This window comes from Bufo bufo, chromosome 11 (assembly GCF_905171765.1).
Source record: "Bufo bufo chromosome 11, aBufBuf1.1, whole genome shotgun sequence".
NCBI lineage: Eukaryota > Metazoa > Chordata > Amphibia > Anura > Bufonidae > Bufo > Bufo bufo.
Window position 1 is genome coordinate 1,809,388 of NC_053399.1, and position 22,693 is coordinate 1,832,080.

The following is a 22,693-nucleotide window of genomic DNA, read 5'->3' on the forward strand; positions in this document are numbered from 1 at the left end:
CCACCCCCTGTATTATCACTTGTGGCTCTGCTCCCACCCCCCTGTATTATCTCTTGTGGCTCCGCTCCCACCCCCCTGTATTATCTCTTGTGGCTCCGCTCCCACCCCCCTGTATTATCTCTTGTGGCTCCGCTCCCACCCCCCTGTATTATCTCTTGTGGCTCCGCTCCCACCCCCCTGTATTATCTCTTGTGGCTCCGCTCCCACCCCCCTGTATTATCTCTTGTGGCTCCGCTCCCACCCCCCTGTATTATCTCTTGTGGCTCCGCTCCCACCCCCCTGTATTATCTCTTGTGGCTCCACTCCCACCCCCCTGTATTATCTCTTGTGGCTCCGCTCCCACCCCCCTGTATTATCTCTTGTGACCACCTGTTGGCTCCGGTCCCACCCTCCTGTATTATCTCTTGTGGCTCCGCTCCCACCCCCCTGTATTATCTCTTGTGGCTCCGCTCCCACCCCCCTGTATTATCTCTTGTGGCTCCGCTCCCACCCCCCTGTATTATCTCTTGTGGCTCCGCTCCCACCCCCCTGTATTATCTCTTGTGGCTCTGCTCCCACCCCCTTGTATTATCTCTTGTGGCTCCGCTCCCACCCCCCTGTATTATCTCTTGTGGCTCCGCTCCCACCCCCCTGTATTATCTCTTGTGGCTCCGCTCCCACCCCCCTGTATTATCTCCTGTGACCACCTGTTGGCTCCGCTCCCACCCCCCTGTATTATCTCTTGTGGCTCCGCTCCCACCCCCCTGTATTATCTCCTGTGACCACCTGTTGGCTCCGCTCCCACCCCCCTGTATTATCTCTTGTGGCTCCGCTCCCACCCCCCTGTATTATCTCTTGTGGCTCCGCTCCCACCCTCCTGTATTATCTCTTGTGGCTCCGCTCCCACCCCCCTGTATTATCTCCTGTGGCTCCGCTCCCACCCCCCTGTATTATCTCTTGTGGCTCCGCTCCCACCCCCCTGTATTATCTCTTGTGGCTCCGCTCCCACCCCCCTGTATTATCTCTTGTGGCTCCGCTCCCACCCCCCTGTATTATCTCTTGTGGCTCCGCTCCCACCCCCCTGTATTATCTCTTGTGGCTCCGCTCCCACCCCCCTGTATTATCTCTTGTGGCTCCGCTCCCACCCCCCTGTATTATCTCTTGTGGCTCTGCTCCCACCCCCCTGTATTATCTCTTGTGGCTCCGCTCCCACCCCCCTGTATTATCTCTTGTGACCACCTGTTGGCTCCGGTCCCACCCCCTGTATTATCTCTTGTGGCTCCGCTCCCACCCCCCTGTATTATCTCTTGTGGCTCCGCTCCCACCCCCCTGTATTATCTCTTGTGGCTCCGCTCCCACCCCCCTGTATTATCTCTTGTGGCTCCGCTCCCACCCCCCTGTATTCTCTCTTGTGGCTCTGCTCCCACCCCCCTGTATTCTCTCTTGTGGCTCCGCTCCCACCCCCTGTATTATCTCTTGTGGCTCCGCTCCCACCCCCCTGTATTATCTCTTGTGGCTCCGCTCCCACCCTCCTGTATTATCTCTTGTGACCACCTGTTGGCTCCGCTCCCACCCCCCTGTATTATCTCTTGTGGCTCCGCTCCCACCCCCTGTATTATCTCCTGTATTATCTCTTGTGGCTCCGCTCCCACCCCCCTGTATTATCTCTTGTGGCTCCGCTCCCACCCCCCTGTATTATCTCTTGTGGCTCCGCTCCCACCCCCTGTATTATCTCTTGTGGCTCCGCTCCCACCCCCCTGTATTATCTCTTGTGACTCCGCTCCCACCCCCCTGTATTATCTCTTGTGGCTCCGCTCCCACCCCCCTGTATTATCTCTTGTGACTCCGCTCCTACCCCCCTGTATTATCTCTTGTGGCTCCGCTCCCACCCCCCTGTATTATCTCTTGTGGTTCCGCTCCCACCCCCCTGTATTATCTCTTGTGGCTCCGCTCCCACCCCCCTGTATTATCTCTTGTGGCTCCGCTCCCACCCCCCTGTATTATCTCTTGTGACTCCGCTCCTACCCCCCTGTATTATCTCTTGTGGCTCCGCTCCCACCCCCCTGTATTATCTCTTGTGGCTCCGCTCCCACCCCCTTGTATTATCTCTTGTGGCTCCGCTCCCACCCCCTTGTATTATCTCTTGTGGCTCCGCTCCCACCCCCTTGTATTATCTATTGTGGCTCCGCTCCCACCCTCCTGTATTATCTCTTGTGGCTCCGCTCCCACCCCCTGTATTATCTCTTGTGGCTCCGCTCCCACCCCCCTGTATTATCTCTTGTGGCTCCGCTCCCACCTCCCTGTATTATCTCTTGTGGCTCCGCTCCCACCCCCCTGTATTATCTCTTGTGTCTCCGCTCCGACCCCCCTGTATTATCTCTTGTGGCTCCGCTCCCACCCCCCTGTATTATCTCTTGTGGCTCAGCTCCCACCCCCCTGTATTATCTCTTGTGGCTCCGCTCCCACCCCCTGTATTATCTCTTGTGGCTCCGCTCCCACCCCCCTGTATTATCTCTTGTGGCTCCGCTCCCACCCCCCTGTATTATCTCTTGTGGCTCCGCTCCCACCCCCCTGTATTATCTCTTGTGACCACCTGTTGGCTCCGCTCCCACCCCCCTGTATTATCTCTTGTGGCTCCGCTCCCACCCCCCTGTATTATCTCCTGTATTATCTCTTGTGGCTCCGCTCCCACCCTCCTGTATTATCTCTTGTGGCTCCGCTCCCACCCCCCTGTATTATCTCCTGTGGCTCCGCTCCCACCCCCCTGTATTATCTCCTGTATTATCTCTTGTGGCTCCGCTCCCACCCTCCTGTATTATCTCTTGTGGCTCCGCTCCCACCCTCCTGTATTATCTCTTGTGGCTCCGCTCCCACCCCCCTGTATTATCTCTTGTGGCTCCGCTCCCACCCCCCTGTATTATCTCCTGTATTATCTCTTGTGGCTCCGCTCCCACCCCCCTGTATTATCTCTTGTGGCTCCGCTCCCACCCCCCTGTATTATCTCTTGTGGCTCCGCTCCCACCCCCCTGTATTATCTCTTGTGGCTCCGCTCCCACCCCCCTGTATTATCTCTTGTGGCTCCGCTCCCACCCCCCTGTATTATCTCTTGTGGCTCCGCTCGCACCACCCTGTATTATCTCTTGTGGCTCCGCTCCCACCCCCCTGTATTATCTCTTGTGGCTCCGCTCCCACCCCCCTGTATTATCTCTTGTGGCTCCGCTCCCACCCCCCTGTATTATCTCTTGTGGCTCCGCTCCCACCCCCCTGTATTATCTCTTGTGGCTCCGCTCCCACCCCCCTGTATTATCTCTTGTGGCTCCGCTCCCACCCCCCTGTATTATCTCTTGTGGCTCCGCTCCCACCCCCTGTATTATCTCTTGTGGCTCCGCTCCCACCCTCCTGTATTCTCTCTTGTGGCTCCGCTCCCACCCCCCTGTATTATCTCTTGTGGCTCCGCTCCCACCCCCCTGTATTATCTCTTGTGGCTCCGCTCCCACCCCCCTGTATTATCTCTTGTGGCTCCGCTCCCACCCCCCTGTATTATCTCCTGTATTATCTCTTGTGGCTCCGCTCCCACCCCCCTGTATTATTTCTTGTGGCTCTGCTCCCACCCCCCTGTATTATCTCTTGTGGTTCCGCTCCCACCCCCCTGTATTATCTCTTGTGGCTCCGCTCTCACCCCCCTGTATTATCTCTTGTGGCTCCGCTCCCACCCCCCTGTATTATCTCTTGTGGCTCCGCTCCCACCCCCCTGTATTATCTCTTGTGGCTCCGCTCCCACCCCCTGTATTATCTCTTGTGGCTCCGCTCCAACCCCCCTGTATTATCTCTTGTGGCTCCGCTCCCACCCCCCTGTATTATCTCTTGTGGCTCCGCTCCCACCCCCCTGTATTATCTCTTGTGGCTCCGCTCCCACCCCCCTGTATTCTCTCTTGTGGCTCTGCTCCCACCCCCCTGTATTCTCTCTTGTGGCTCTGCTCCCACCCCCCTGTATTCTCTCTTGTGGCTCCGCTCCCACCCCCTGTATTCTCTCTTGTGGCTCCGCTCCCACCCCCTGTATTATCTCTTGTGGCTCCGCTCCCACCCCCCTGTATTATCTCTTGTGGCTCCGCTCCCACCCTCCTGTATTATCTCTTGTGGCTCCGCTCCCACCCCCCTGTATTATCTCTTGTGACCACCTGTTGGCTCCGCTCCCACCCCCCTGTATTATCTCTTGTGGCTCCGCTCCCACCCCCCTGTATTATCTCCTGTATTATCTCTTGTGGCTCCGCTCCCACCCCCCTGTATTATCTCTTGTGGCTCCGCTCCCACCCCCCTGTATTATCTCTTGTGACTCCGCTCCCACCCCCCTGTATTATCTCTTGTGGCTCCGCTCCCACCCCCCTGTATTATCTCTTGTGGCTCCGCTCCCACCCCCCTGTATTATCTCTTGTGGCTCCGCTCCCACCCCCCTGTATTATCTCTTGTGACTCCGCTCCTACCCCCCTGTATTATCTCTTGTGGCTCCGCTCCCACCCCCCTGTATTATCTCTTGTGGCTCCGCTCCCACCCCCCTGTATTATCTCTTGTGGCTCCGCTCCCACCCCCCTGTATTATCTCTTGTGGCTCCGCTCCCACCCCCCTGTATTATCTCTTGTGGCTCCGCTCCCACCCCCCTGTATTATCTCTTGTGGCTCCGCTCCCACCCCCCTGTATTATCTCTTGTGGCTCCGCTCCCACCCCCCTGTATTATCTCCTGTGACTCCGCTCCCACCCCCCTGTATTATCTCTTGTGGCTCCGCTCCCACCCTCCTGTATTATCTCTTGTGGCTCCGCTCCCACCCCCCTGTATTATCTCTTGTGGCTCCGCTCCCACCCCCCTGTATTATCTCTTGTGGCTCCGCTCCCACCCCCCTGTATTATCTCTTGTGGCTCTGCTCCCACCCCCCTGTATTATCTCTTGTGGCTCCGCTCCCACCCCCTGTATTATCTCTTGTGGCTCCGCTCCCACCCCCCTGTATTATCTCTTGTGGCTCCGCTCCCACCCCCCTGTATTATCTCTTGTGGCTCCGCTCCCACCCCCCTGTATTATCTCTTGTGACTCCGCTCCCACCCCCCTGTATTATCTCTTGTGGCTCCGCTCCCACCCCCTGTATTATCACTTGTGGCTCTGCTCCCACCCCCCTGTATTATCTCTTGTGGCTCCGCTCCCACCCCCCTGTATTATCTCCTGTATTATCTCTTGTGGCTCCGCTCCCACCCTCCTGTATTATCTCTTGTGGCTTCGCTCCCACCCCCCTGTATTATCTCTTGTGACCACCTGTTGGCTCCGCTCCCACCCCCCTGTATTATCTCTTGTGGCTCCGCTCCCACCCCCCTGTATTATCTCCTGTATTATCTCTTGTGGCTCCGCTCCCACCACCCTGTATTATCTCTTGTGGCTCCGCTCCCACCCCCCTGTATTATCTCTTGTGGCTCCGCTCCCACCCCCCTGTATTATCTCTTGTGGCTCCGCTCCCACCCCCCTGTATTATCTTTTGTGGCTCCGCTCCCACCCCCCTGTATTATCTCTTGTGACTCCGCTCCCACCCCCCTGTATTATCTCTTGTGACTCCGCTCCCACCCCCCTGTATTATCTCTTGTGGCTCCGCTCCCACCCCCTGTATTATCACTTGTGGCTCTGCTCCCACCCCCCTGTATTATCTCTTGTGACTCCGCTCCCACCCCCCTGTATTATCTCTTGTGGCTCCGCTCCCACCCCCCTGTATTATTTCTTGTGGCTCTGCTCCCACCCCCCTGTATTATCTCTTGTGGCTCCGCTCCCACCCCCCTGTATTATCTCTTGTGGCTCCGCTCCCACCCCCCTGTATTATCTCTTGTGGCTCCGCTCCCACCCCCCTGTATTATCTCTTGTGGCTCCGCTCCCACCCCCCTGTATTATCTTTTGTGGCTCCGCTCCCACCCCCCTGTATTATCTCTTGTGGCTCCGCTCCCACCCCCCTGTATTATCTCCTGTGACTCCGCTCCCACCCCCCTGTATTATCTCTTGTGGCTCCGCTCCCACCCCCTGTATTATCACTTGTGGCTCTGCTCCCACCCCCCTGTATTATCTCCTGTGGCTCCGCTCCCACCCCCTGTATTATCACTTGTGGCTCTGCTCCCACCCCCCTGTATTATCTCTTGTGGCTCCGCTCCCACCCCCCTGTATTATCTCCTGTGGCTCCGCTCCCACTCCCCTGTATTATCTCTTGTGGCTCCGCTCCCACCCCCCTGTATTATCTCTTGTGGCTCCGCTCCCACCCCCCTGTATTGTCTCCTGTATTATCTCTTGTGGCTCCTCTCCCACCCCCCTGTATTATCTCTTGTGGCTCCGCTCCCATCCTCCTGTATTATCTCTTGTGGCTCCACTCCCACCCCCCTGTATTATCTCTTGTGGCTCCGCTCCCACCCCCCTGTATTATCTCTTGTGGCTCCGCTCCCACCCCCCTGTATTATCTCTTGTGGCTCCGCTCCCACCCCCTGTATTATCTCTTGTGGCTCCGCTCCAACCCCCCTGTATTATCTCTTGTGGCTCCGCTCCCACCCCCCTGTATTATCTCTTGTGGCTCCGCTCCCACCCCCCTGTATTATCTCTTGTGGCTCCGCTCCCACCCCCCTGTATTCTCTCTTGTGGCTCTGCTCCCACCCCCCTGTATTCTCTCTTGTGGCTCCGCTCCCACCCCCTGTATTATCTCTTGTGGCTCCGCTCCCTCCCCCCTGTATTATCTCTTGTGGCTCCGCTCCCACCCTCCTGTATTATCTCTTGTGGCTCCGCTCCCACCCCCCTGTATTATCTCTTGTGACCACCTGTTGGCTCCGCTCCCACCCCCCTGTATTATCTCTTGTGGCTCCGCTCCCACCCCCCTGTATTATCTCCTGTATTATCTCTTGTGGCTCCGCTCCCACCCCCCTGTATTATCTCTTGTGACTCCGCTCCCACCCCCCTGTATTATCTCTTGTGGCTCCGCTCCCACCCCCCTGTATTATCTCTTGTGGCTCCGCTCCCACCCCCTTGTATTATCTCTTGTGGCTCCGCTCCCACCCCCCTGTATTATCTCTTGTGGCTCCGCTCCCACCCCCCTGTATTATCTCTTGTGGCTCCGCTCCCACCCCCCTGTATTATCTCTTGTGGCTCCGCTCCCACCCCCCTGTATTATCTCTTGTGGCTCCGCTCCCACCCCCCTGTATTATCTCTTGTGGCTCCGCTCCCACCCCCCTGTATTATCTCTTGTGGCTCCGCTCCCACCCCCCTGTATTATCTCTTGTGGCTCCGCTCCCACCCCCCTGTATTATCTCTTGTGGCTCCGCTCCCACCCTCCTGTATTATCTCTTGTGGCTCCGCTCCCACCCCCCTGTATTATCTCTTGTGGCTCCGCTCCCACCCCCCTGTATTATCTCTTGTGGCTCCGCTCCCACCCCCCTGTATTATCTCCTGTATTATCTCTTGTGGCTCCGCTCCCACCACCCTGTATTATCTCTTGTGGCTCCGCTCCCACCCCCCTGTATTATTTCTTGTGGCTCTGCTCCCACCCTCCTGTATTATCTCCTGTATTATCTCTTGTGGCTCCGCTCCCACCCTCCTGTATTATCTCCTGTATTATCTCTTGTGGCTCCGCTCCCACCCTCCTGTATTATCTCTTGTGGCTCCGCTCCCACCCCCCCTGTATTATCTCTTGTGGTTCCGCTCCCACCCCCCTGTATTATCTCTTGTGACTCCGCTCCCACCCCCCTGTATTATCTCTTGTGACTCCGCTCCCACCCCCCTGTATTATCTCTTGTGGCTCCGCTCCCACCCCCCTGTATTATTTCTTGTGGCTCCGCTCCCACCCCCCTGTATTATCTCTTGTGGCTCCGCTCCCACCCCCCTGTATTATCTCTTGTGGCTCCGCTCCCACCCCCCTGTATTATCTCTTGTGGCTCCGCTCCCACCCCCCTGTATTATCTCTTGTGGCTCCGCTCCCACCCTCCTGTATTCTCTCTTGTGGCTCCGCTCCCACCCCCCTGTATTATCTCTTGTGGCTCCGCTCCCACCCCCCTGTATTATCTCCTGTGGCTCCGCTCCCACCCCCCTGTATTATCTCCTGTGACTCCGCTCCCACCCCCCTGTATTATCTCTTGTGGCTCCGCTCCCACCCTCCTGTATTATCTCTTGTGGCTCCGCTCCCACCCCCCTGTATTATCTCTTGTGGCTCCGCTCCCACCCCCCTGTATTATCTCTTGTGGCTCCGCTCCCACCCCCCTGTATTATCTCTTGTGGCTCCGCTCCCACCCCCCTGTATTATCTCCTGTATTATCTCTTGTGGCTCCGCTCCCACCCCCCTGTATTATCTCTTGTGGCTCCGCTCCCACCCCCCTGTATTATCTCTTGTGGCTCCGCTCCCACCACCCTGTATTATCTCTTGTGGCTCCGCTCCCACCCCCCTGTATTATTTCTTGTGGCTCTGCTCCCACCCTCCTGTATTATCTCTTGTGGCTCCGCTCCCAGCCCCCCTGTATTATCTCTTGTGGTTCCGCTCCCACCCCCCTGTATTATCTCTTGTGACTCCGCTCCCACCCCCCTGTATTATCTCTTGTGACTCCGCTCCCACCCCCCTGTATTATCTCTTGTGGCTCCGCTCCCACCCCCCTGTATTATTTCTTGTGGCTCTGCTCCCACCCCCCTGTATTATCTCTTGTGGCTCCGCTCCCACCCCCCTGTATTATCTCTTGTGGCTCCGCTCCCACCCCCCTGTATTATCTCTTGTGGCTCCGCTCCCACCCCCCTGTATTATCTCTTGTGGCTCCGCTCCCACCCTCCTGTATTCTCTCTTGTGGCTCCGCTCCCACCCCCCTGTATTATCTCTTGTGGCTCCGCTCCCACCCCCCTGTATTATCTCCTGTGGCTCCGCTCCCACCACCCTGTATTATCTCTTGTGGCTCCGCTCCCACCCCCCTGTATTCTCTCTTGTGGCTCCGCTCCCACCCCCCTGTATTCTCTCTTGTGGCTCCGCTCCAACCCCCCTGTATTATCTCTTGTGGCTCCGCTCCCACCACCCTGTATTATCTCTTGTGGCTCCGCTCCCACCCCCCTGTATTATCTCTTGTGGCTCCGCTCCCACCCCCCTGTATTATCTCTTGTGGCTCCGCTCCCACCCCCCTGTATTATCTCCTGTGGCTCCGCTCCCACCACCCTGTATTATCTCTTGTGGCTCCGCTCCCACCCCCCTGTATTATCTCTTGTGGCTCCGCTCCCACCCCCCTGTATTATCTCTTGTGGCTCCGCTCCCACCCCCCTGTATTATCTCCTGTGGCTCCGCTCCCACCACCCTGTATTATCTCTTGTGGCTCCGCTCCCACCCCCTGTATTATCTCTTGTGGCTCCGCTCCCACCCTCCTGTATTATCTCTTGTGGCTCCGCTCCCACCCCCCTGTATTATCTCTTGTGGCTCCGCTCCAACCCCCCTGTATTATCTCTTGTGGCTCCGCTCCCACCCCCTGTATTATCACTTGTGGCTCTGCTCCCACCCCCCTGTATTATCTCTTGTGGCTCCGCTCCCACCCTCCTGTATTCTCTCTTGTGGCTCCGCTCCCACCCCCCTGTATTATCTCTTGTGGCTCCGCTCCCACCCCCCTGTATTATCTCTTGTGGCTCCGCTCCCACCCCCCTGTATTATCTCTTGTGGCTCCGCTCCCACCCCCCTGTATTATCTCTTGTGGCTCCGCTCCCACCCCCCTGTATTATCTCTTGTGACTCCGCTCCCACCCCCCTGTATTATCTCTTGTGGCTCCGCTCCCACCCCCCTGTATTATTTCTTGTGGCTCTGCTCCCACCCCCCTGTATTATCTCTTGTGGCTCCGCTCCCACCCTCCTGTATTCTCTCTTGTGGCTCCGCTCCCACCCCCCTGTATTATCTCTTGTGGCTCCGCTCCCACCCCCCTGTATTATCTCTTGTGGCTCCGCTCCCACCCCCCTGTATTATCTCTTGTGGCTCCGCTCCCACCCCCCTGTATTATCTCTTGTGGCTCCGCTCCCACCCCCCTGTATTATCTCTTGTGGCTCCGCTCCCACCCCCCTGTATTATCTCTTGTGGCTCCGCTCCCACCCCCCTGTATTATCTCTTGTGGCTCCGGTCCCACCCTCCTGTATTATCTCTTGTGGCTCCGCTCCCACCCCCCTGTATTATCTCTTGTGGCTCCGCTCCCACCCCCCTGTATTATCTCTTGTGGCTCCGCTCCCACCCCCCTGTATTATCTCTTGTGGCTCCGCTCCCACCCCCCTGTATTATCTCCTGTGGCTCCGCTCCCACCACCCTGTATTATCTCTTGTGGCTCCGCTCCCACCCCCTGTATTATCTCTTGTGGCTCCGCTCCCACCCCCCTGTATTATCTCTTGTGGCTCCGCTCCAACCCCCCTGTATTATCTCTTGTGGCTCCGCTCCCACCCCCTGTATTATCACTTGTGGCTCTGCTCCCACCCCCCTGTATTATCTCTTGTGGCTCCGCTCCCACCCTCCTGTATTCTCTCTTGTGGCTCCGCTCCCACCCCCCTGTATTATCTCTTGTGGCTCCGCTCCCACCCCCCTGTATTATCTCTTGTGGCTCCGCTCCCACCCCCCTGTATTATCTCTTGTGGCTCCGCTCCCACCCCCCTGTATTATCTCTTGTGGCTCCGCTCCCACCCCCCTGTATTATCTCTTGTGACTCCGCTCCCACCCCCCTGTATTATCTCTTGTGGCTCCGCTCCCACCCCCCTGTATTATTTCTTGTGGCTCTGCTCCCACCCCCCTGTATTATCTCTTGTGGCTCCGCTCCCACCCTCCTGTATTCTCTCTTGTGGCTCCGCTCCCACCCCCCTGTATTATCTCTTGTGGCTCCGCTCCCACCCCCCTGTATTATCTCTTGTGGCTCCGCTCCCACCCCCCTGTATTATCTCTTGTGGCTCCGCTCCCACCCCCCTGTATTATCTCTTGTGGCTCCGCTCCCACCCCCCTGTATTATCTCTTGTGGCTCCGCTCCCACCCCCCTGTATTATCTCTTGTGGCTCCGCTCCCACCCCCCTGTATTATCTCTTGTGGCTCCGCTCCCACCCCCCTGTATTATCTCTTGTGGCTCCGGTCCCACCCTCCTGTATTATCTCTTGTGGCTCCGCTTCCACCCCCCTGTATTATCTCTTGTGGCTCCGCTCCCACCCCCCTGTATTATCTCTTGTGGCTCCGCTCCCACCCCCCTGTATTATCTCCTGTGGCTCCGCTCCCACCACCCTGTATTATCTCTTGTGGCTCCGCTCCCACCCTCCTGTATTATCTCTTGTGGCTCCGCTCCCACCCCCCTGTATTATCTCTTGTGGCCAACTGTTGGGGTCAGTACTCACCGATGCAGGATCCCAGCTCGGTGGATGCAGCTGACTGCAGAGACAATTTGGAACAGATACCAGACAACCATCTGTGGAAAGAGGTGGAACCATGACAAGACATACAGCAGAGTCATTAATCCCCACCCCCGCAGAGCCACTCACCTCCTCCAGGAAGAGCTGCTCCTTTTGCCGGACAATCTTGTCAAACAGGTTCCCCCCTGCGGAGATATAAGATGAGGTCAGTGCCAGTGTGGCCCCTGAGAGGACACAGGGCAGCAGAGAGCCCGGCTCACCGTTACAGTACTCCAGCTCGATCAGCAGCGTGTTACTGTCCAGAAAGTGGTTGTAATATGCAATAATGTTATCATGCTGCAGGAGCGACAGGATGACAATCTCATTCAGGGCATCTCGGCGCTCCTTCTCCGACAACCGGGCCAAACCCACCTCCTTCCAGACCACCAGAGAGTCGTCCTGAAAGAGCAAGAGGGGCCACGTCAGCGGCTGAGAGGGAAGAGAGGTCTGTACTATACAGAGAGAGGTATATACTATATACAGAGAGAGGAGAGGTCTGTACTATACAGAGAGAGGTATATACTGTATACAGAGAGAAGAGAGGTCTGTACTATACAGAGAGAGGTATATACTGTATACAGAGAGAAGAGAGGTCTGTACTATACAGAGAGAGGTATATACTGTATACAGAGAGAGAGAGGTCTGTACTATACAGAGAGAGGTTATATACTGTATACAGAGAGAAGAGAGGTCTGTACTATACAGAGAGAGGTATATACTGTATACAGAGAGAAGAGAGGTCTGTACTATACAGAGAGAGGTATATACTGTATACAGAGAGAAGAGAGGTCTGTACTATACAGAGAGAGGTATATACTGTATACAGAGAGAAGAGAGGTCTGTACTATACAGAGAGAGGTATATACTGTATACAGAGAGAGGAGAGGTCTGTACTATACAGAGAGAGGTATATACTGTATACAGAGAGAGGAGAGGTCTGTACTATACAGAGAGAGGTTATATACTGTATACAGAGAGAGGAGAGGTCTGTACTATACAGAGAGAGGTTATATACTGTATACAGAGAGAGGAGAGGTCTGTACTATACAGAGAGGTTATATACTGTATACAGAGAGGAGAGAGGTCTGTACTATACAGAGAGAGGTTATATACTGTATACAGAGAGAAGAGAGGTCTGTACTATACAGAGAGAGGTATATACTGTATACAGAGAGAGGAGAGGTCTGTACTATACAGAGAGAGGTTATATACTGTATACAGAGAGAAGAGAGGTCTGTACTATACAGAGAGAGGTATATACTGTATACAGAGAGGAGAGAGGTCTGTACTATACAGAGAGAGGTATATACTGTATACAGAGAGAAGAGAGGTCTGTACTATACAGAGAGAGGTATATACTGTATACAGAGAGAAGAGAGGTCTGTACTATACAGAGAGAGGTATATACTGTATACAGAGAGAAGAGAGGTCTGTACTATACAGAGAGAGGTATATACTGTATACAGAGAAGAGAGAGGTCTGTACTATACAGAGAGAGGTTATATACTGTATACAGAGAGAAGAGAGGTCTGTACTATACAGAGAGAGGTATATACTGTATACAGAGAGAGGAGAGGTCTGTACTATACAGAGAGGTTATATACTGTATACAGAGAGAAGAGAGGTCTGTACTATACAGAGAGGTATATACTGTATACAGAGAGAAGAGAGGTCTGTACTATACAGAGAGAGGTATATACTGTATACAGAGAGAAGAGAGGTCTGTACTATACAGAGAGAGGTTATATACTGTATACAGAGAGAAGAGAGGTCTGTACTATACAGAGAGAGGTTATATACTGTATACAGAGAGAAGAGAGGTCTGTACTATACAGAGAGAGGTTATATACTATATACAGAGAGAAGAGAGGTCTGTACTATACAGAGAGGTTATATACTGTATACAGAGAGAAGAGAGGTCTGTACTATACAGAGAGAGGTATATACTGTATACAGAGAGAAGAGAGGTCTGTACTATACAGAGAGAGGTTATATACTGTATACAGAGAGGAGAGAGGTCTGTACTATACAGAGAGAGGTATATACTGTATACAGAGAGAAGAGAGGTCTGTACTATACAGAGAGAGGTTATATACTATATACAGAGAGAGGAGAGGTCTGTACTATACAGAGAGAGGTATATACTATATACAGAGAGAAGAGAGGTCTGTACTATACAGAGAGAGGTATATACTGTATACAGAGAGAAGAGAGGTCTGTACTATACAGAGAGGTTATATACTATATACAGAGAGAAGAGAGGTCTGTACTATACAGAGAGGTTATATACTATATACAGAGAGAAGAGAGGTCTGTACTATACAGAGAGGTATATACCGTATACAGAGAGAAGAGAGGTCTGTACTATACAGAGAGAGGTTATATACTGTATACAGAGAGAAGAGAGGTCTGTACTATACAGAGAGAGGTTATATACTGTATACAGAGGGAAGAGAGGTCTGTACTATACAGAGAGGTTATATACTGTATACAGAGAGGAGAGAGGTCTGTACTATACAGAGAGAGGTTATATACTGTATACAGAGAGGAGAGAGGTCTGTACTATACAGAGAGAGGTATATACTGTATACAGAGAGAAGAGAGGTCTGTACTATACAGAGAGAGGTTATATACTGTATACAGAGAGAAGAGAGGTCTGTACTATACAGAGAGGTATATACTGTATACAGAGAGAAGAGAGGTCTGTACTATACAGAGAGAGGTATATACTGTATACAGAGAGAAGAGAGGTCTGTACTATACAGAGAGAGGTATATACTGTATACAGAGAGAAGAGAGGTCTGTACTATACAGAGAGAGGTTATATACTATATACAGAGAGAAGAGAGGTCTGTACTATACAGAGAGAGGTTATATACTATATACAGAGAGAGGAGAGGTCTGTACTATACAGAGAGAGGTATATACTGTATACAGAGAGAAGAGAGGTCTGTACTATACAGAGAGAGGTATATACTGTATACAGAGAGGAGAGAGGTCTGTACTATACAGAGAGAGGTATATACTGTATACATAGAGAAGAGAGGTCTGTACTATACAGAGAGAGGTTATATACTGTATACAGAGAGGAGAGAGGTCTGTACTATACAGAGAGAGGTATATACTGTATACAGAGAAGAGAGGTCTGTACTATACAGAGAGAGGTATATACTGTATACAGAGAGAGGAGAGGTCTGTACTATACAGAGAGAGGTTATATACTATATACAGAGAGAGGAGAGGTCTGTACTATACAGAGAGAGGTATATACTGTATACAGAGAGAAGAGAGGACTGTACTATACAGAGAGAGGTATATACTGTATACAGAGAGAAGAGAGGTCTGTACTATACAGAGAGAGGTTATATACTGTATACAGAGAGAAGAGAGGTCTGTACTATACAGAGAGAGGTATATACTATATACAGAGAGAAGAGAGGTCTGTACTATACAGAGAGAGGTTATATACTGTATACAGAGAGAAGAGAGGTCTGTACTATACAGAGAGAGGTTATATACTGTATACAGAGAGGAGAGAGGTCTGTACTATACAGAGAGAGGTTATATACTGTATACAGAGAGGAGAGAGGTCTGTACTATACAGAGAGAGGTTATATACTGTATACAGAGAGGAGAGAGGTCTGTACTATACAGAGAGAGGTTATATACTGTATACAGAGAGGAGAGAGGTCTGTACTATACAGAGAGAGGTTATATACTATATACAGAGAGAAGAGAGGTCTGTACTATACAGAGAGAGGTATATACTATATACAGAGAGAAGAGAGGACTGTACTATACAGAGAGAGGTTATATACTGTATACAGAGAGAAGAGAGGTCTGTACTATACAGAGAGAGGTTATATACTGTATACAGAGAGGAGAGAGGTCTGTACTATACAGAGAGAGGTATATACTATATACAGAGAGAAGAGAGGTCTGTACTATACAGAGAGAGGGGTATATACTGTATACAGAGAGAGGAGAGGTCTGTACTATACAGAGAGGTTATATACTATATACAGAGAGAAGAGAGGTCTGTACTATACAGAGAGAGGTTATATACTGTATACAGAGAGAAGAGAGGTCTGTACTATACAGAGAGAGGTATATACTGTATACAGAGAGAAGAGAGGTCTGTACTATACAGAGAGAGGGGTATATACTGTATACAGAGAGAGGAGAGGTCTGTACTATACAGAGAGGTTATATACTATATACAGAGAGAAGAGAGGACTGTACTATACAGAGAGAGGTTATATACAGTATACAGAGAGAAGAGAGGTCTGTACTATACAGAGAGAGGTTATATACTGTATACAGAGAGAAGAGAGGTCTGTACTATACAGAGAGAGGTTATATACTGTATACAGAGAGGAGAGAGAGGTCTGTACTATACAGAGAGAGGTTATATACTGTATACAGAGAGAAGAGAGGTCTGTACTATACAGAGAGAGGTTATATACTATATACAGAGAGGAGAGAGGTCTGTACTATACAGAGAGAGGTTATATACTATATACAGAGAGAAGAGAGGTCTGTACTATACAGAGAGATGTATATACTATATACAGAGAGAAGAGAGGTCTGTACTATACAGAGAGAGGTTATATACTGTATACAGAGAGAAGAGAGGTCTGTACTATACAGAGAGGTATATACTATATACAGAGAGAAGAGAGGTCTGTACTATACAGAGAGAGGTTATATACTATATACAGAGAGAAGAGAGGTCTGTACTATACAGAGAAAGGGGTATATACTGTATACAGAGAGAGGAGAGGTCTGTACTATACAGAGAGGTATATACTGTATACAGAGAGAAGAGAGGTCTGTACTATACAGAGAGAGGTATATACTGTATACAGAGAGAAGAGAGGTCTGTACTATACAGAGAGAGGTTATATACAGTATACAGAGAGAAGAGAGGTCTGTACTATACAGAGAGAGGTATATACTATATACAGAGAGAAGAGAGGTCTGTACTATACAGAGAGAGGTTATATACTGTATACAGAGAGAAGAGAGGTCTGTACTATACAGAGAGAGGTTATATACTGTATACAGAGAGAAGAGAGGTCTGTACTATACAGAGAGAGGTATATACTATATACAGAGAGAAGAGAGGTCTGTACTATACAGAGAGAGGTTATATACTGTATACAGAGAGAGAGAGGTCTGTACTATACAGAGAGAGGTTATATACTGTATACAGAGAGAAGAGAGGTCTGTACTATACAGAGAGAGGTTATATACTGTATACAGAGAGAAGAGAGGTCTGTACTATACAGAGAGAGGTATATACTGTATACAGAGAGAAGAGAGGTCTGTACTATACAGAGAGAGGTTATATACTGTATACAGAGAGAAGAGAGGTCTGTACTATACAGAGAGAGGTATATACTGTATACAGAGAGAAGAGAGGTCTGTACTATACAGAGAGAGGTATATACTGTATACAGAGAGAAGAGAGGTCTGTACTATACAGAGAGAGGTATATACTATATACAGAGAGAAGAGAGGTCTGTACTATACAGAGAGAGGTATATACTATATACAGAGAGAGGAGAGAGGTCTGTACTATACAGAGAGAGGTTATATACTGTATACAGAGAGAAGAGAGGTCTGTACTATACAGAGAGAGGTATATACTGTATACAGAGAGAAGAGAGGTCTGTACTATACAGAGAGAGGTTATATACTGTATACAGAGAGAAGAGAGGTCTGTACTATACAGAGAGAGGTATATACTATATACAGAGAGAAGAGAGGTCTGTACTATACAGAGAGAGGTTATATACTATATACAGAGAGAGGAGAGAGGTCTGTACTATACAGAGAGAGGTATATACTATATACAGAGAGAAGAGAGGTCTGTACTATACAGAGAGAGGTTATATACTGTATACAGAGAGAAGAGAGGTCTGTACTATACAGAGAGAGGTATATACTATATACAGAGAGAAGAGAGGTCTGTACTATACAGAGAGAGGTTATATACTATATACAGAGAGAAGAGAGGTCTGTACTATACAGAGAGAGGTTATATACTATATACAGAGAGGAGAGAGGTCTGTACTATACAGAGAGAGGTATATACTATATACAGAGAGAAGAGAGGTCTGTACTATACAGAGAGGTTATATACTGTATACAGAGAGGAGAGAGGTCTGTACTATACAGAGAGAGGTATATACTGTATACAGAGAGGAGAGAGGTCTGTACTATACAGAGAGAGGTATATACTATATACAGAGAGGAGAGAGGTCTGTACTATACAGAGAGAGGTTATATACTGTATACAGAGAGGAGAGAGGTCTGTACTATACAGAGAGAGGTATATACTGTATACAGAGAGAAGAGAGGTCTGTACTATACAGAGAGAGGTTATATACTGTATACAGAGAGAAGAGAGGTCTGTACTATACAGAGAGGTTATATACTATATACAGAGAGGAGAGAGGTCTGTACTATACAGAGAGAGGTTATATACTGTATACAGAGAGAAGAGAGGTCTGTACTATACAGAGAGGTTATATACTATATACAGAGAGGAGAGAGGTCTGTACTATACAGAGAGGTATATACTGTATACAGAGAGAAGAGAGGTCTGTACTATACAGAGAGAGGTATATACTGTATACAGAGAGGAGAGAGGTCTGTACTATACAGAGAGAGGTATATACTATATACAGAGAGAAGAGAGGTCTGTACTATACAGAGAGAGGTATATACTGTATACAGAGAGGAGAGAGGTCTGTACTATACAGAGAGAGGTTATATACTGTATACAGAGAGAAGAGAGGTCTGTACTATACAGAGAGAGGTATATACTGTATACAGAGAGAAGAGAGGTCTGTACTATACAGAGAGAGGTTATATACTGTATACAGAGAGAAGAGAGGTCTGTACTATACAGAGAGAGGTTATATACTGTATACAGAGAGAAGAGAGGTCTGTACTATACAGAGAGAGGTATATACTGTATACAGAGAGAAGAGAGGTCTGTACTATACAGAGAGAGGTTATATACTGTATACAGAGAGAGGAGAGGTCTGTACTATACAGAGAGAGGTATATACTGTATACAGAGAGAAGAGAGGTCTGTACTATACAGAGAGAGGTTATATACTATATACAGAGAGGAGAGGTCTGTACTATACAGAGAGAGGTATATACTGTATACAGAGAGGAGAGAGGTCTGTACTATACAGAGAGAGGTATATACTGTATACAGAGAGAAGAGAGGTCTGTACTATACAGAGAGAGGTTATATACTGTATACAGAGAGAGAGAGGTCTGTACTATACAGAGAGAGGTTATATACTGTATACAGAGAGAGGAGAGGTCTGTACTATACAGAGAGAGGTTATATACTGTATACAGAGAGAAGAGAGGTCTGTACTATACAGAGAGGGGTATATACTGTATACAGAGAAGAGAGAGGTCTGTACTATACAGAGAGAGGTTATATACTGTATACAGAGAGAAGAGAGGTCTGTACTATACAGAGAGAGGTATATACTGTATACAGAGAGAAGAGAGGTCTGTACTATACAGAGAGAGGTATATACTATATACAGAGAGAAGAGAGGTCTGTACTATACAGAGAGAGGTTATATACTGTATACAGAGAGAAGAGAGGTCTGTACTATACAGAGAGAGGTATATACTGTATACAGAGAGAAGAGAGGTCTGTACTATACAGAGAGAGGTTATATACTGTATACAGAGAGAAGAGAGGTCTGTACTATACAGAGAGAGGTATATACTGTATACAGAGAGAAGAGAGGTCTGTACTATACAGAGAGAGGTTATATACTGTATACAGAGAGAAGAGAGGTCTGTACTATACAGAGAGAGGTATATACTGTATACAGAGAGAAGAGAGGTCTGTACTATACAGAGAGAGGTATATACTGTATACAGAGAGAAGAGAGGTCTGTACTATACAGAGAGAGGTATATACTGTATACAGAGAGAAGAGAGGTCTGTACTATACAGAGAGAGGTATATACTGTATACAGAGAGAAGAGAGGTCTGTACTATACAGAGAGAGGTATATACTGTATACAGAGAGAAGAGAGGTCTGTACTATACAGAGAGAGGTATATACTGTATACAGAGAGAAGAGAGGTCTGTACTATACAGAGAGAGGTATATACTGTATACAGAGAGAGAGAGGTCTGTACTATACAGAGAGAGGTATATACTGTATACAGAGAGAAGAGAGGTCTGTACTATACAGAGAGAGGTTATATACTGTATACAGAGAGAAGAGAGGTCTGTACTATACAGAGAGAGGTATATACTGTATACAGAGAGAGAGAGGTCTGTACTATACAGAGAGAGGTATATACTGTATACAGAGAGAAGAGAGGTCTGTACTATACAGAGAGAGGTTATATACTGTATACAGAGAGAAGAGAGGTCTGTACTATACAGAGAGAGGTATATACTGTATACAGAGAGAAGAGAGGTCTGTACTATACAGAGAGAGGTATATACTGTATACAGAGAGAAGAGAGGTCTGTACTATACAGAGAGAGGTTATATACTGTATACAGAGAGAAGAGAGGTCTGTACTATACAGAGAGAGGTATATACTGTATACAGAGAGAAGAGAGGTCTGTACTATACAGAGAGAGGTATATACTGTATACAGAGAGAAGAGAGGTCTGTACTATACAGAGAGAGGTATATACTGTATACAGAGAGAAGAGAGGTCTGTACTATACAGAGAGAGGTATATACTGTATACAGAGAGAAGAGAGGTCTGTACTATACAGAGAGAGGTTATATACTGTATACAGAGAGAAGAGAGGTCTGTACTATACAGAGAGAAGAGAGGTCTGTACTATACAGAGAGAGGTATATACCGTATACAGAGAGGAGAGAGGTCTGTACTATACAGAGAGAGGTATATACCGTATACAGAGAGAAGAGAGGTCTGTACTATACAGAGAGAGGTTATATACTATATACAGAGAGAAGAGAGGACTGTACTATACAGAGAGAGGTTATATACTATATACAGAGAGGAGAGAGGTCTGTACTATACAGAGAGAGGTTATATACTGTATACAGAGAGAAGAGAGGTCTGTACTATACAGAGAGAGGTATATACTGTATACAGAGAGAAGAGAGGTCTGTACTATACAGAGAGGTTATATACTATATACAGAGAGGAGAGAGGTCTGTACTATACAGAGAGAGGTTATATACTATATACAGAGAGAAGAGAGGTCTGTACTATACAGAGAGAGGTATATACTATATACAGAGAGAAGAGAGGTCTGTACTATACAGAGAGAGGTTATATACTGTATACAGAGAGGAGAGAGGTCTGTACTATACAGAGAGAGGTATATACTGTATACAGAGAGAAGAGAGGTCTGTACTATACAGAGAGAGGTATATACTGTATACAGAGAGAAGAGAGGTCTGTACTATACAGAGAGAGGTATATACTGTATACAGAGAGAAGAGAGGTCTGTACTATACAGAGAGAGGTATATACTGTATACAGAGAGAAGAGAGGTCTGTACTATACAGAGAGAGGTATATACTATATACAGAGAGAAGAGAGGTCTGTACTATACAGAGAGAGGTATATACTGTATACAGAGAGAAGAGAGGTCTGTACTATACAGAGAGAGGTATATACTGTATACAGAGAGAAGAGAGGTCTGTACTATACAGAGAGAGGTATATACTGTATACAGAGAGAAGAGAGGTCTGTACTATACAGAGAGAGGTATATACTGTATACAGAGAGAAGAGAGGTCTGTACTATACAGAGAGAGGTATATACTGTATACAGAGAGAAGAGAGGTCTGTACTATACAGAGAGAGGTATATACTGTATACAGAGAGAAGAGAGGTCTGTACTATACAGAGAGAGGTATATACTGTATACAGAGAGAAGAGAGGTCTGTACTATACAGAGAGAGGTATATACTGTATACAGAGAAGAGAGAGGTCTGTACTATACAGAGAGAGGTATATACTGTATACAGAGAGAAGAGAGGTCTGTACTATACAGAGAGAGGTATATACTGTATACAGAGAGAAGAGAGGTCTGTACTATACAGAGAGAGGTATATACTGTATACAGAGAGGAGAGAGGTCTGTACTATACAGAGAGAGGTATATACTGTATACAGAGAGAAGAGAGGTCTGTACTATACAGAGAGAGGTATATACTGTATACAGAGAGAAGAGAGGTCTGTACTATACAGAGAGAGGTATATACTGTATACAGAGAGAGGTATATACTGTATACAGAGAGAAGAGAGGTCTGTACTATACAGAGAGAGGTATATACTGTATACAGAGAGAAGAGAGGTCTGTACTATACAGAGAGAGGTATATACTGTATACAGAGAGAGGAGAGGTCTGTACTATACAGAGAGAGGTATATACTGTATACAGAGAGAAGAGAGGTCTGTACTATACAGAGAGAGGTATATACTGTATACAGAGAGGAGAGAGGTCTGTACTATACAGAGAGAGGTTATATACTGTATACAGAGAGAAGAGAGGTCTGTACTATACAGAGAGAGGTTATATACTGTATACAGAGAGAGAGAGGTCTGTACTATACAGAGAGAGGTTATATACTGTATACAGAGAGAAGAGAGGTCTGTACTATACAGAGAGAGGTTATATACTGTATACAGAGAGGAGAGAGGTCTGTACTATACAGAGAGAGGTATATACTGTATACAGAGAGAAGAGAGGTCTGTACTATACAGAGAGGTTATATACTGTATACAGAGAGAAGAGAGGTCTGTACTATACAGAGAGAGGTATATACTGTATACAGAGAGAAGAGAGGTCTGTACTATACAGAGAGAGGTATATACTGTATACAGAGAGAAGAGAGGTCTGTACTATACAGAGAGAGGTATATACTGTATACAGAGAGAGAGAGGTCTGTACTATACAGAGAGAGGTTATATACTGTATACAGAGAGAGGAGAGAGGTCTGTACTATACAGAGAGAGGTTATATACTGTATACAGAGAGAAGAGAGGTCTGTACTATACAGAGAGAGGTATATACTGTATACAGAGAGGAGAGAGGTCTGTACTATACAGAGAGAGGTTATATACTGTATACAGAGAGAAGAGAGGTCTGTACTATACAGAGAGAGGTTATATACTGTATACAGAGAGGAGAGAGGTCTGTACTATACAGAGAGAGGTTATATACTGTATACAGAGAGAAGAGAGGTCTGTACTATACAGAGAGAGGTTATATACTGTATACAGAGAGAAGAGAGGTCTG

The 22,693-nt window shown here is 48.4% G+C and overlaps 1 protein-coding gene across 2 annotated transcripts in view; it reads right to left on the minus strand.

Moving 5' to 3' along the window:
* NEK9 (NIMA related kinase 9) overlaps positions 1 to 22,693 on the minus strand; it is a 55,174-nt gene that overhangs the window by 15,952 nt on the left and 16,529 nt on the right. For both annotated transcript variants that reach the window (XM_040412363.1, XM_040412362.1), the window contains exons 2-4: positions 11,623 to 11,800; positions 11,492 to 11,547; positions 11,348 to 11,418 (exon numbers count right to left, since the gene is read on the minus strand). In XM_040412363.1, coding sequence (XP_040268297.1) covers positions 11,348 to 11,418; positions 11,492 to 11,547; positions 11,623 to 11,800 — 305 coding nt within the window. The remainder of the gene's footprint in view (positions 1 to 11,347; positions 11,419 to 11,491; positions 11,548 to 11,622; positions 11,801 to 22,693) is intronic.